Source organism: Schistocerca nitens, chromosome 3, assembly GCF_023898315.1.
Source record: "Schistocerca nitens isolate TAMUIC-IGC-003100 chromosome 3, iqSchNite1.1, whole genome shotgun sequence".
NCBI classification, from domain to species: Eukaryota; Metazoa; Arthropoda; class Insecta; order Orthoptera; family Acrididae; genus Schistocerca; species Schistocerca nitens.
The window spans coordinates 192,826,023-192,841,425 of record NC_064616.1 but is presented as its reverse complement, the minus strand read 5'-3'; the positions used below and the strand labels follow the sequence as shown (position 1 = coordinate 192,841,425).

General features: G+C 43.3%; 1 protein-coding gene across 1 annotated transcript in view; it reads left to right on the top strand.

The window, feature by feature from the left end:
• The window catches only part of LOC126248137 (rapamycin-insensitive companion of mTOR), a 275,241-nt gene that overhangs the window by 207,105 nt on the left and 52,733 nt on the right, over positions 1 to 15,403 (top strand). The window contains exon 22 of the mRNA XM_049948829.1: positions 14,715 to 14,955. Within this exon, the coding sequence (XP_049804786.1) occupies positions 14,715 to 14,955 (241 nt within the window). The remainder of the gene's footprint in view (positions 1 to 14,714; positions 14,956 to 15,403) is intronic.

Here is a 15,403-nt window from a genome sequence, read left to right as displayed (position 1 = left end):
ATACTTACCTGAGTGACCGCTTCCCTTGTGTGACTCGCCTGTACAGTCATACCCCACCACAGCAGCCCACTCATTGGAAATTCTTTCTTGCTGACTGGAGGCTCTGTTCCTCCTTGGCAGTCTTTGATGAACGGCCATTTCCCAGCTGTGATGATCAGGTCAAGCACCTCGTGGATGTTATTCTCTTGGCTGTTTGATCCTCTATCCCTCGTACTACTACTTCGCCCCATCGGGTCCCGGTCCGGTGGTGGACTGTGGAGTGTGGCAATGCGGTTCGTACCTGACGATGTGCGCTTCGTGTCTTTCACAGTCATCCTACGTTAACGAACTGCATCCGCTACAAGCTACTACGTGCGCAGTGCCGTCACACTATCAAGGAATGCAAGAAAGCATGCTGGGTTTCCTTCACCAGCTCGTTCAACAGTTTTAGCCCGTTTACCCAGGCGTGCGCCGGCTTTCTGGGACTCCGCCCACTCCCTGGTCCCTGGTGTGACTGTGGCAGGAAATGTAGTCGACCCTGTAGATGTTTCAGACTCTTTGGGCTGGTACTTTGCAGAGGTTTCAAGCTCCAGCCACTACCATCGTGCCTTCCTTCCTTGGAAACAAGTGAAGGAGTCTCATGCAATCTCTTTCATCTCTTTGAATTGAGGGTGCTACAATACTCCTTTTACTATGAGGCTTTGATTTGATTTGGAGAAAGCCTACGATACCTGTTGGCGGACAGGCATTCTACGTACTATGCACATATGGGCCTTAGCATTCGTCTTCTCACTTTCATCCAGGAATTTTTACGGAATGAGTTTTCTGGGTACGTGTGGGTTCCTCCTAATCCCACACCTTTTCACAGGAGAACAGGGTGCCTCAGGGCTCCGTACTGAGTGTTGTCCTCAACCCAATTATGGACTGCCTTCCAGCTGGCATTTCCAGCTCTCTCTCCATTGACGACTTTGCTATTTATTGCAGCTCCCAGCGGACGTGTCTCCTGCAACGCTGTCTTCAGTGTTGTCTGGACCGTCTCTGTTTGTGGAGTGTCACAAATGGTTTCCGCTTTTCTGCTACCAAATCAGTTTACGTCAACTTCTGGCAGTACAAGGCATTTCTTCCACCGTCCTTATGACTCAGCGAAAATACTCTCCCATTCGTGGGTGCGACGAAGTTCTTAGGGCACGCTGCACCCGGTCCCTCAATGTCCTTCGTGCATTGTGTGGTACCTCTTGGGGAGCTGACCGGACTGTCCTCCTCCACCTCTATCGATCTCTTGTCCGCTCCAAGTTGGATTATGGATGCATTGTCTACTCCTCTGCATGGCCATCTATCTTACGCTGTCTAAATACAATCCACCATTTGGGGATCCATCTTGCCACTGGTGCCTTCCGTACCAGCCCAGTTGAGAGTCTAAATGCAGAAGCCGGTGAACTACCATGGTCATACCGGCACGACATCCTACTCAGTAGGTACGCATGTCGGCTTTCTTCCCTACCAGGCCACCCAACCTTTGACCCACGTTTGATGACATTCTTGACTGCCAATACGAGATGTACGTTTCTTCTCTGCGGCCTCCCGGCATCAACTTTCATCACCTGCTTCAGCAGCTGCAGTTCAGACTTCCTGCCGCTTTCCAAATGGGTGAGAGCCCTTCACAACCTTGGCTTCAGGCACCGGTTTGTGTTCATTTTGACTTCAGCTCGTTCCCGAAGGATTCAACTCCCGAGCTGACCTATCGCTGCAAATTTCTTGAACTTCGCTCACAACATGCGAATAGTGTGTTCTTTTACACGGATGGTTCCAAGTCTGCCCATAGTGTTTGCTGTGCTTTTTTCATCAGGGATCTATATCTACATCCATACTCTGCAAGCCACCTGACGGTGTGTGGTGGAGGGTACCTTGAGTACTTCTATCGGTTCTCCCTTCTAGTCCAGTCTCGTATAGTTTGTGGAAAGAAAGATTGTCTGTATGCCTCTGCGTGGGCTCTAATCTTTCTAATTTTATCCTCATGGTCTTCGCGAGATATATGTAGGAGGGAGCAATATACTACTTGACTCCTCGGTGATGGTATGTTCTCAAAACATCAACAAAAGCCCATACTGAGCTACTGAGCGTCTCTCATGTGGAGTCTTCCCCTGGAGTTTATCTATCATCTCAGTAAAGCTTTTGTGATTACTAAATGATCCAGTAACAAAGCACGCTGCTCTCTGTTGGCTCTTCTCTATATCTTCTATCATTACCATCTGGTACGGATCCCGCACTGGTGAGCAGTATTCAAGCAGTGGGTGATCAAGTGTACTGTAACCTACTTCCTTTGTTTTCAGACTGCATTTCCTTAGGTTTCTTCTAATGAATCTCAGTCTGGCATCTGCTTTATCGATGCCTGATTTTATGTGGTCATTCCCTTTTAAATCACTCCTAATGTCTACCCCCAGATAATTTATGAAATTAACTGCTTCCAGTTGCTGACCTGCTATGTTGTAGCTAAATGATAAAGAATCTTTCTTTCTATGTATTTGCAGCACAATACACTTGTCTACATTGAGATTCAATTGCCATTCCCTGCAACATGCGTCAATTCGTTGCAGATCCTCCTGAATTTCAGTACAATTTTTCATTGTTACAACCTCTCAATAGACGACAGCATCATCTGCAAAAAGCCTCAGTGAACTTCCGATGTTATTCACAAGGTCATTAATATATATTGTGTATAGGAACAGCCCTACGACACTCCCCTGTGACACACCTGAAATCACTCTTACTTCGGTAAACTTCTCTCCATTGAGAATGACATGCTGTGTTCTGTTATCTAGGAACTCTTCAATCCAATAACACAATTGGTCTGGTAGTCCATATGCACTTACTTTGTTAATTAAACGACTGTGGGGAACTGTATCAAATGCCTTGCGGAAGTCAAGAAACACGGCATCTACCTGGGAACCCGTGTCTATGGCTCTCTGAGTCTCGTGGACGAATAGCGCGAGCTGGGTTTCACACGATTGTCTTTTTTGAAACCCATACTGATTCCTACAGAGTAGATTTCTAGTCTCCAGAAAAGTCATTATACTCAACATAATACGAGTTCCAAAATTCTACAACTGATCGACGTTAGAGATATAGGTCAATAGTTCTGCACATCTGTTCGACATCCCTTCTTAAAAACGTGGTTGACTTGTGCCCTTTTCCAATCTTTTGGAACGCTACGTTCTTCTAGAGACCTACGGTACACCACTGCAAGAAGGGGGGCAAGTTCCTTCACGTGTTCTGTGTAAAATCGAACTGGTATCCCATCAGGTCCAGTGGCCTTTCCTCTTTTGAGCGATTTTAATTGTTTCTCTATCCCTCTGTCATCTATTTCGATATCTACCATTTTGTCATCTGTGCGAAAATTTAGAGAATGAACTACAGTGCAGTCTTCCTCTGTGAAACAGCTTTGGAAAATGACATAAGTTTCAATACCGGCTTCTCAACCAGTGCACAATTTTTACCACAGAGCTCTTTGCCCTCTATCAGGCTGTTCACTACATCTGGAGGCACCAGCTCACTCTCTGTGCGATCTGCTCTGACTCCCTCAGTGCCCTTCAGAGTCTGGATGATCCATATCCAGTCCACGCCATTGTTCGATGAATCCAGGACTTCCTGCATTTGTTCCTGGATGTGAGAGCTCAAGTGATGTTCATGTGGGTTCCTGGCCATGTTGGTGTGCCTGGGAATGACGCTGCTGATGCTGTAGCCAAGGCCACAGTCCATCTCGGTCGGCCCGCCTCTTACTCTGTTCCCTCGCAAGATATTCGTAATTCTCTCTCTCGGCGTATCACGTCACTTTGGCATGACCATTGGTGCTCCTTTCATGGGAACAAACTCAGAGAAGTCAAACCTCTCCCAACAGCCTGGTTGACGTCCTCCTGGCTGTCTCGCTGTGAGGAAGTAATGTTAGCTCGTTTGCGAATAGGGCACTGCCGCTTTAGTCACCACCACTTGTTGAGTGGGGACCCTGCACCCAGCTGTCCTTTCTGTAGCCAGCCATTAACAATCATACATTCCCTGATCCTCTGCGCCTATTTTAGCCACTTACATCTCAGGGTGGGGCTGCCGCGTGTTTTGCCGGACATTTTAGCGGATGACGTCTTATCTGTGGCTCATGTTTTAAGTTTTTAAAAAAGCAGTAATATGACAAAAGAGATCTGATTTCTACCTGGTGACTCCGGTGTCTTGTTGACATCTTTTAGATACTCTTCCGTAATGTCATGACGTTTTAGATTTGTTTTTTCTTTCTTTCTGCATTGGACCTTGAAATGCTCTTTTACTCTCGCGGTCCCTGCATTCTATGGTTCTATACTGGCGTTTATGACCTTTGATGTTTTGCGCCCTAAACCCCACCCCCACCCAAAAAAAAAAAAAAAAAAAAAAAAAAAAAAAAAAAAAAAACCCTCCCCCAATGCAGTGCTTTAAGTGGTGGAAGTTCGGCCATATGTCTTCCCGCTGTACTTCCCAGCCAGAGAAACCCAAGTATCAGCAAGAGAAATCCAGAAAGAAGACCCTCCAATACGAAGGGAATTGCGGTGGCACCTACACCACCGCTGCCTACAACCTGTGCGTCTGAGGATGAGGTGAAGATTCTGGTGTCTGCTGAAGACTTAGATCTCGCCAGACCCTCAGGCACAATGGATATAGTCTGTTCAGGAAATAAGTCAGTGGCAGCAGGTGACCCTGAGGCATAGACTACCCAGTCTCACAATCATGTCATCCTCCAGTGGAATTGCGGCAGTTTTTTCCACCACTTGGATGAGCTACGGCAACTGTTAAGCTTTACACCTTCTATCTGCATTGCCCTCCAGGAAACCTGGTTCCTGGCAATGCAGACCCCTGCCCTTCATGGCTACAGGCGATATCACAAGAACCATAGCGAATATAATAGAGTGTCAGGTGGTTTGTGTTTATCTCCTGAACTCGGTATGTAGTGAACCTGTGCCCCTTCAAACTCCTCTTGAAGCTGTGGCTGTCAGGATACCGCCAACACAGGAAATAACTGTCTGCAACGTAATCTCCCTCCCTGAACATATTGGCTGCACTAATTGATCAACACCCATAACCCCTTGTGGGGTAGCACCGTGCTTACTGGCCGTGGCGGAGATGGTGAAAAGTTACTGTCCCAACTTGATCTCTGCCTCTTAAATAATGGGGCTGCCACACATTTCAGCGTGGCTCATCGTAGTTACTTGGACATTGATTTATCAATTTGCAGAACAGGACTCCTCCCACCTATTCACTGGAGAGCACATGATGACCTGTATGATAGTGACCACTTCCCCATCTTCCTGTCACTCCCCGGCATCATGCCCATGGACGCTTACCGAGATGGGCTTTAAACAAGGCAGACTGGGTAGCCTTCACCTCTGCTGTCATCGTTGAATCTCCCCCACATGGTGCCGTTGATGTTGTAATTGAGCAGGTCACTACAATGATAATTTCTGTGGCGGAAAACGCGATCCCTCATTCTCTAGGGTGCTCCCAATGAAAGACAGTCCCTTAGTGGTTGCCAGAAGTTGATGAGGCAATTAAAGAGAATCAGCGAGCCCTACAGCAACGCAAGCAGGAGAGGGTGGGACAATGTGCCGGGTGGACACCAGAGCATAAGGCCACAACGTGCAGGGATGCAGGCTAGACTGAGGGTGGTGGGCCTACATGGTGCCCAATGACAGCACAAAGAGGAGGGTGCCATCACCATCTCATCGTCGTCAGCAGGCAGGTCCCAGTGTTAGGGCAGCAGGGCTGGACCCTCCGACAATGAAGGCTGATGTGACGGTGGAGAGGGGTCCGGTGCAGGCAGCCTGGCAAGCACAGAAGGCTGCAGCAACAGACAGGCCAACACACGGCACCAGGAAGCTGAAACCCCAGTACGCCACACGTGGAGTAGGCAGCCAATGGGCTACATCGATGGGGGCCGCACGCACGAACCAGTAGCTTCTGGCGGCGAGTGGGGGTGCAACTGATCAAGGTGGGACGTCACCAGCCCATCAACTGTTTCGAAGTCTCACAGATGGCGTCCCCAGTGGCAGACAACAGTAGCTGGTATCCACTTGGGCCAGCAACCAAACTCTCATGCCCACATTGGCGGTCCATACACAAAGAGGCCACGCGAATTTGTCTGCAGCAGCTGCTGCATAGGCCGCAGAAGGTGGAGGAGCATGTGTGGCTGCCAGCCACGAAGCATCTCGGCTGGGTTCAGCTCCCCCATAGCGTGAAGTGACAGGTGCTCAGGAAATGGAGAATGGCATCAACCACAAGAGAATCCACAACAGACTTTCTCATTTGGGACATGAACATATGCACTAGTCGTTCTGTCCCACCATTTGATTGAGTATGAAATGGCGGAGCTCTAACATAAAGAATTCCATGACGAGAACAAAACGATTGAAAATTGTGCAAAATGTGAACTGAGCCCCATTACCAGAATCTTAAAGTACAAGGCAATCTCTCAATAGAAAGAAACCCTTAACAGCTTACGAATTGTGACCTTAGCCGACATCAACGCCCACCAGAAAATGTAAGGAAACCACGAAAATGCGTCCACAACCAAGAGCCAGTAGGAGTTGAAGAAGAGACTGGCAAAGTCTACATTAATGTGTTCCCATGGCTGGTGTGGAACGGCCCAGTGGGACAGGGACACCCTGGGAACTACCTGTTGTCCAGCACACTGCTCACAAGCTGCGATGAAACAGACAATTTCACCATCAATCCCTGGCCAAAACACGTCTCCTAGCTAACAGTTTAGTGCGTGAAACTCTCCAATGACCCTGCTGGAGAAGGCGTAGAACCTCGTGCCATAATGCGGTGGGAATGACTACCAACAGAGTATTCAAAACCAGAACTCACCGAGACTCTTCATCCACAGGAACCTGCACGTGTGCTTCAGACAAATTGATTTTTGAAAACTATTGCCCACTCGATATTTTTGCCAACAGTTCCTCCTGGCATGGAAGAGGATACATATCCACGATTGACTGCGCATTGACACTAGTACTGAAGTTGCCACAGAGGCAAAGTTTCCCCAATGGTTTCCAAACTGCAACCAGTGGAGATGACCATTCGGTAGCCATAACAGGGTGCACCATCCCTGTCCAATTCTAATACCACTTGGCCTTCAGGATGATAGGAATAGGATGTGCACAACAGAAATGGGTCCGAACTGTGGGCTTCAAAGATACGTGCACAGTAAAATTCGTAGCACATGCCATACCTTCCAAAAACAAGTCCGAAAACTCCCCACACAGTGTTTCCAATTAAAAGTAAGAGTCAGATGTCATAAATTGTCCCACCAGTGCAGTGTTCTTTTGTAACAACTGACAAGCTTCCACATGACTGATGTCAACAGCGGTGAGCCTAAATTTGCATAGGTTTGAGAATTCAGTAATGTCACTGCAGTACCAGTGTCATTCTGTAGCCGGATCACTTGGTGAAAAACACTTAACTCGATTAACAACTTGGGAGAAGTCACAAGCATTGGAGTCACACAGTTTACGTCCACGTCCATATCCTGAGCAACTGTTGGCGGAGGCGATGTGGCCTGTCTCCCAGAAAGCACGGCAAGTAGCCCAGCACTTAGGGCGTGCCGAACGTTTGTTTACCGCTGCCTCGTGCGAGCTATCTGTCGTCCTAGTGCGCATATTTTGTGACACTACTACCACATCACCTCAAGCTTCGGTTTGGTCACCCACTACCCGAGGAACTTCAAAAAATGGTGCTATTTACAAAATTTCTGCCAATGGGCTTCTGGCACATTTCTTTGTCCAGAGCTAAACGGATAATTGTGGTTTGCACTATACAGCATGCATAAGAGTCATTATGGGCATCAGTAACGAATTGACACTTCCAGCTAAGAGTGTGAAGTTTGGCTGCCCAGGCCCTGGATGGCTGGTTTGGTTTCTTGTGGGATCGGTAGAATTCAACTCGCGCCACTATGATGTGCATTAGTTGGTGATAGTAGTTGGACAGTGAACTGCACATGTGATCAAAAGTATGAGCTGCTGGTTCTTGTAAAGGGGCAAGTCGACACAGTAAGTGATACACCTTCGGTAGAGTCCATGAGTGTCTGTCACTCTGAAAGCCAAAAAATGCTGTCTGAGTCTTTTTTCATAATCTTCTCAATCCTCAGCTGAATCATTGTAGGAGGGAACGCATGTGGATGGGCTGGCGGAGCGGTACCCTGTCTGTTAATGGAAGCCGACAAGGTGGTCACAGCTGAAGCAAGCTGTTCAAACAGGGCTGGTAGCATGGCAGCCATAATGAACAAACTGCACATAAATATTGCACACACCGAAAACGATCCAAATGTGCTCTCAATTGTATACCAACTATGTAATACATGAGACCTGTCCAAAGTAACCCAAATATGGCTGTATTCATGAAGCACTCAATTAAAACTGAAAACAGACTCTTGTGGATCCCTACGTAACAAGACACAATACACTAACATGAACGGCTCACTGGCAAGATGCACAAGATAACTCGGCTAGTGCTCCTCTGTGGATGTATATGCGTGAGTCGCCAGTAGACGGCACAGTGGAGGCCTCACCACAGGCACATCTCCCACAGATGGCCACCAGCAGCCTAAACATGCATGCATGGCTACACCATCCTCAGAGCACACACACCAGTTTCAGGATATAACAGTGTCAGTATTTGAAGTAGCTTTCCTAAAAGGTTATCCAGAAAATTCATTAAAAACACAGAAGCATGGTCGATAACTAGGGGAATTAAAATCTCGTGTAATAGGAAGAGGGAAATTTGTATGAAGGACAAAATAAGTCAAGATCCAATGTTACATGCATACTACAAAAAATATTGTAGTCTTTTAAGAGAAGTTATGAAAATCCCCAAAAGTATGCATGTCCTGGCAGAAATAAATAATGGAGAAAATTAGGTTAAAACTGCATGGGATATTGTCAAATGGGAGACAGGACAGCTTGTCAGGGTATGAGATACCATAACAATTTAATTAAATGATAATGTCGTGACTGACAATTCACCTGTTCCAATTTCTTTTTACAATCCCTTTCTAAATGAAACAGCAAAAATAGGATTAAATTGTTCAGTTGAATAAGTAAGAGACTATATTAAAAATATCATTGCACAAAACTTCAAGAAACTAGATGTAACACCAACATCCTTCACTGCAAATAGTAGAATTATAAAAATTCTAAAAAATGAAAGCTTGTATTGTGCTGAATAATTCAAACAATGTTGGAAAGGTAGGAAATTTTATTGATTGGAGAGACATCACAAAGGGAGTGCAACAGGGTTCAATTATGGGTCCACTCCTATTCCTTATACATTTGAATGACCTACTTAACATTCAACAAGCAGAATTGTTACTTTTTGCAGATGATAGTGTTACAATAGGTACCATTAGAAAGAAACCAATGGAAAAGATTGTTGATGATGTTCTTTAAAAGACCACTAAAATTTTCTCTGAAAATACTCTCTCCCAGTTGTTAGAAAACACACTACATTCAATTCTGTACAATAAATAGAATCATACCAACAATTTTGGTAGTGCATGGACAGGAATCACTAAATATGATAGAATGCTCCAGATTTGTGGGTCTACAAGTTGGTGAAAACTTGAACTGTAAGAAGCGTATTAACAAGCTTCTCAAAAGTCAAGTTCGGCTACTTTTGCTCTTAGTGTAATTGCTAGTCTTGTATCAATCTGTAGGCATATTTTGCATATTTCTACTCAATAATGTTGTACAGCCCCCCATGAACCATGGACCTTGCCGTTGGTGGGGAGGCTTGTGTGCCTCAGCGATACAGATAGCTGTACTGTTGGTGCAAGTACAACAGAGGGGTGTATGTTGAGAGGCCAGCCAAACGTGTGGTTCCTGAAGAGGGGCAGCAGCCTTTTCAGTAGTTGCAGGGCCAACAGTATGGATGATTGACTGATCTGGCCTTGTAACATTAACCAAAATGGCCTTGCTGTGCTGGTACTGTGAATAGCTGAAAGCAAGGGGAAACTACAGCCATAATTTTTCCCAAGGGCATGCAGCTTCACTGTATGGTTAAATGATGATGGCATCCTCTTGGGTAAAATATTCCGGAGGTAAAATAGTACCTCATTCAGATCTCTGGGTGGGGACTACTCAGGAGGACGCAGTCACCAGGAGAAAGAAAACTGACATTCTATGGATCAGAGCATGGAATGTCAGATTTCTTAATCTAGTAGGTAGGTTAAAAAATTTAAAAATGGAAATGGGTAGGTTAAAGTTAGATATAGTGGGAATTAGTGAAGTTTGGTGGCAGGAGGAACAAGACTAATGGTCAGGTCAATACAGGGTTATAAATACAAAATCAAATAGGGATAATGCAGGAGTAGGTTTAGTAACGAATAAAAAAATAGGAGCGCAGGTGAGCTACTATGAACAGCATAGTGAATGCATTATTGTAGCCAAGACAGACACGAAGCCCACGCCTACCACAGTGGCACAAGTTTATATGCCAACTAGCTCCGCAGATGATGAAGATATTGAAGAAATGTGTGATGCGATAAAAGAAATTATTCACATAGTGAAGAGAGACGAAAGTTTAATAGTCATGGGGAACTAGAATTCGATAGTAGGGAAAGGAAGACAAGGAAAAGTAGTAGGTGAATATGGAATGAAAGAGGAAGCCACCTGGTAGAATTTTGAACAGGGCATACTAAATCATAGCTTGGTTTAAGAACCATGACAGAAGGTTGTATACATGGAAGAGGCCTGGAGACACTGGAGGATTTCAGATAGATTATATAGTGGTTAGACCGAGATTTAAGAACCAAGTTTTAAATTGTAAGACATATCCAGGGGCAGATGTGGACTCTGACCACAATTTATTGGTTATGAAATGTAGATTAAAACTGAAGTAAGTGCAAGAAGGTGGCATTTTAAGGAGGTTGGATATGGATAAACTGAGAGAACCACAGGTTCTAGAGAGTTTCAGAGAGAGCGTTAGGGAATGATTGACAAGAGAGGAAAGGAGGAGAATGAGTACCTTTGAGAGACGAAATAGTGAAGGCAGCAGAGGATGAAGTAGGTAAAAAGACGAGGGCTAGTAGAAATCCTTGGGTAACAGAAGAGACTGAATTTAATTGAAAGGAGAAAATATAAAAATGCAGTGAATGAAGCAGGAGCAAAGGAATACAAACGTCTCAAAAATGAGATCGACAGGAAATGCAAAATGACTAAGCAGGGATGGCTAGAGAACAAATGTAAGGATGTAGAGGCATATACCACTAGGGGTGAGATAAATACAGCCTACAGAAAAATTAAAGAGACCTTTGGAGAAAAGAGAACTAACTGTATGAATATCAAGAGCTCATGTGAAAAACCGTTTCCAAGCAAAGAAGGGAAAGCGGAAAGGTAGAAGGAGTATATAGAGGGTCTGTACAAGGGTGATGTACTTGAAGGTAATATTATGGAAATGGAAGAGGACATAGATTAAGATGAAATGGGAGATACGATACTGCGTGAAGAATTTGACAGAGCAATGAAAGATCTAAGTCAAAACAAGGCTATGGGCATAGACTACATTCCATTAGAACAGCTGATAGCTTTGGGAGAGCCAACCATGACAAAACTCTTCCACCTGGTGAACAAGATGTATGAGACAAGCGAAATACCCTCAGACTTCAAGAAGAAATAATAATTCCAATCCCAAAGAAAGCAGGTGTTGATAGGTGTGAAAACTACTGAACTATCAGTTTAATAAGTCATGGATGCAAAATACTGACACAAATTCTGTACAGACGTATGGAAAAACTGGTAGAAGCCGACCTTGGGGAAGATCAGTCGAAATGTTGGAACATGTGAGGCAATACTGACCCTACGACTTATCTTAGAAGGTTGATTAAGGAAAGGCAAACCAACTTTTCTAGCATCTGTAGACTTAGGGAAAGCTTTTGACAATGTTGACTGGAATACTCTCTTTCAAATGCTGAAGGCGGCAGGAGTAACATACAGGGAGTGAAAGGCTATTTACAATTTGTACAGAAACCAGATGGCAGTTATAAGAGTTGAGGGGCATGAATGGGAAGCTGTGGTTGGGAAGGACATGAAACAGGGTTGTAGCCTATCCCTCACGTTATTCAATCTGTATAATGAGCAAGCAGTGAAGGAAACAAAAGAAAAATTCAGAGTAGGAAGAAGAAGAGAAGAAATAAAAACTTCGAGGTTTGCCGATGACATTGTAATTCTGTCAGAGACAGCAAAGGACCTGGAAGAGCAGTTGAACAGAATGGACAGTGTCTTGAAAAGAGGCTATAAGGTGAACATCAACAAAAGCAAAAGGAGCATAATGGAATGTAGTTGCATTAAATTGGGTGATGCTGAGGGAATTAGATTAGGAAATGAAACACTTAAAGTAGTAAATAAGTTTTGCTATTTGGAGAGCAAAATAACTGATGATGGTCGAAGTAGAGAGGATATAAAATGTAGACTGACAATGCCAAGGAAAGCGTTTCTGAAGAAGAGAGATTTGTTAACATTGAGTATAGATTTAAGTGTCAGGAAGTCGTTTCTGAAAGTATATGTATGGTGTGTAGCCATGTATGGAAGTGAAACATAGATGATAAGGGAGACCAAGGGATGAATACACTAAGCAGATTCAGAAGGATGTAGGTTGCAGTAGTTACTCAGAAATGAAGAACCTTGCACAGGATAGAGTAGCATGTAGAGTTGCATCAAACCAGTCTCTGGACTGAAGACAACAACAACAACAACAACAACAACAACAACTTACAGAATAATTTTGTTGAGAACTCATCACTTAGAAAGAAAATATTGATTGCACAAAAACAAGGAGTAAGAATAATATGTGTTATTCACCCGCGATCATCATGTAGGTACCTCATCAAGGGGTTAAGTGTTTTAACTACACCATCACAACAAACACATTCACTAATGGAATTTATCAAAAATAATCCATCACAGTTTGAGAAGAATGGTGATGTCCACACCTGCAATACCTGAGGAAAAAATTACCTCTATTACCTGTTATTAAAGCTGTCAGTGGCACAGAAAGGAGTTCAGTATGCAGCAACAAAATTATAGATAATTTTTCCCAGTAACATGAAAATCTGACAGGTAGCAAAGCAAGTTTTATATTTAACCTGAATTCATTTCTTGTGGACAGCTCTTTCTATTTCATGGACAAATTTCTCTTTAAAAACTGGTAACCTGCAAAAGAAAAAAAAAAAAAACTAGTTTGTAAGTGTAGTTGTGTTAGTAGGATTAAAAAATAACTTGTTCATTTATGTTAACACCAAACATTTATACATATGCTGCAAACTGACTCATTCCACGTCATTTTAATTAAAGAACTGTTCAAAAGGTCTGTGGAACATGTAATTAACTGACTGACTGACTAACTTGTCGAACGTGATCATTGGAGTGGTCCTGGTATTATGGTGTTGTGAGGCAAAATGTTATGCAACTGCATCGAACTGCGCAGGTGGAGGCAGCCTTGGAATGAGAGGATATCTGGCAAATGGACTGGCCCATCTGTTCTTTTGAATCGCATCCCATTGAACACATGCAGCAGGATGTGTTGGGGAGATGTACTGCAGCACGTCCGCATGCACCATTGACAATCCAGCAGTTGTCAGTCATGCTGGCGTAGGAATGGATTGCCCTAACACAAGAACTCTGTGCCAACCTTGTGACCAGCATCCATGCGAGCATGCTGCAGAGCACACACTGGTGTCCACGATAATCTCACACACTATTAAGAGTCTTGGCTTGCCGTTTGTAATGTTCAAGGGACCATCGTAAATATCACAGACTTCAGTGTAATTATTGTCTTTTAATAAAAGTGTCATTTCTGTTTGCCTCATTGCACATTTCCTTCAGTTACATTCTGTAATATAGTTTAGCAAGTCTTTCTACGTTTGGTGCAAGTTTCATCGAGCTATGTTACTTGGCAGTGACACATCATGTGAAAGTTACATTCAATCTTAAGTTTTGCACACCAGTGTACCATCTTGACATTTTTGTTGACTACAGTGCTGATGGAGTATTTCGTTAATTAGTTACCATCTGCCATTTATCTGTACTTGTGTTTTCTGGTTGTACCAATTTTTATGTGTGTATATTATAATGCTGAGTGTTACTGTTGTAAAGCATAAATTTCAGCTTCATTTGTGTGGCTGCCCTGCATATGTGAAAATGCTAGACATTGGTTTCACAAAAGGTTATTTAACTTTTTATTAATACTCATTTCATATGCATACTAGTTATGCAGCCATCTTGTGCTGTAAACCTCATTGTCATCCTACATGTCACTGTGAAAGGCAGGCTACACATTTTTGCCCAAATATCCCAACCCATCCTATGCAAACCTTCCTATCCTCATTAGTTAATCACATTTTCTCTGAACTCTGTTTCAGCACACATTATATACTTGTAACACACCGCTGTTGTAAATTAGGTAGACCATCAAGTCCAACTCAACAAAGTACCACACACACGGTATATGCAGCCAGCAAAGTCATGTAGACATAAGCTGAATTTATGATAGTATCCAAACAAGAGCTCATAGATGTTAGTATCACCAGCAAAATGAAAACATAGTCAAAAAGCTATTGTTTATTTTGAGTGTTAGGTCCCTTTTTTTTTTGTCAGTTCCTTTCTTTTAATACTACTTGGTCAGAAGGATTGGAAACAAATGATAAATTTCTTCTATATCTTATGTTTCAGGCAGTGTATCTTCAGAGGGTGTTGCTAGTTCTCCGGATGCTACCAGCTCAAAACTAAGTCATCAAGACTTGCAAGGCTATGCTACTTTACGCTCACTGAATCGGTATCGTCTTCCATTTTATCCTGACTCTACAACTCTTGCGGCGGAGGAGTTGCTTTATTTTGAAGAATTTAAAGGCAATACATCACTGTCGCTAGCTCTTCGAATGAGAAGTTCAAGCAATCAGTTTTCGCAACAATCGTAAGTAACCTATTGATGTATGTCTTTTTTTTATTGTATATTAATTTGCTCATATGGTATATTTGTTTGTATGACCACATTGAATTACACAGTCAGTCCCAGGGTGTCACACAGATTTTCTTCATATAGTAGCCTTTCAAAATTTGAAGTGCATACATTAAATATTCACATACCATTACGCTGAAATGTGTAACTTTGGTACTGTCCAAAATTATTGAAATTGTAGTTATTTTTATTGTTCAGTGTTCTATATGAACTTTACAACTAATCACTTATCAGTACAAACACTTTATATGAATGAAGTCCTTCAGAAGAGACTACATGAAAAGAATAAAGTGGAACAGACATAAATATACCATTACTTTACTGCACATTGTCAGCTGATATAAAAGCAAATAATAATTCTTGCATTGTTGTTAAACTCCACAGAAGTTTGTAACAGAAAATG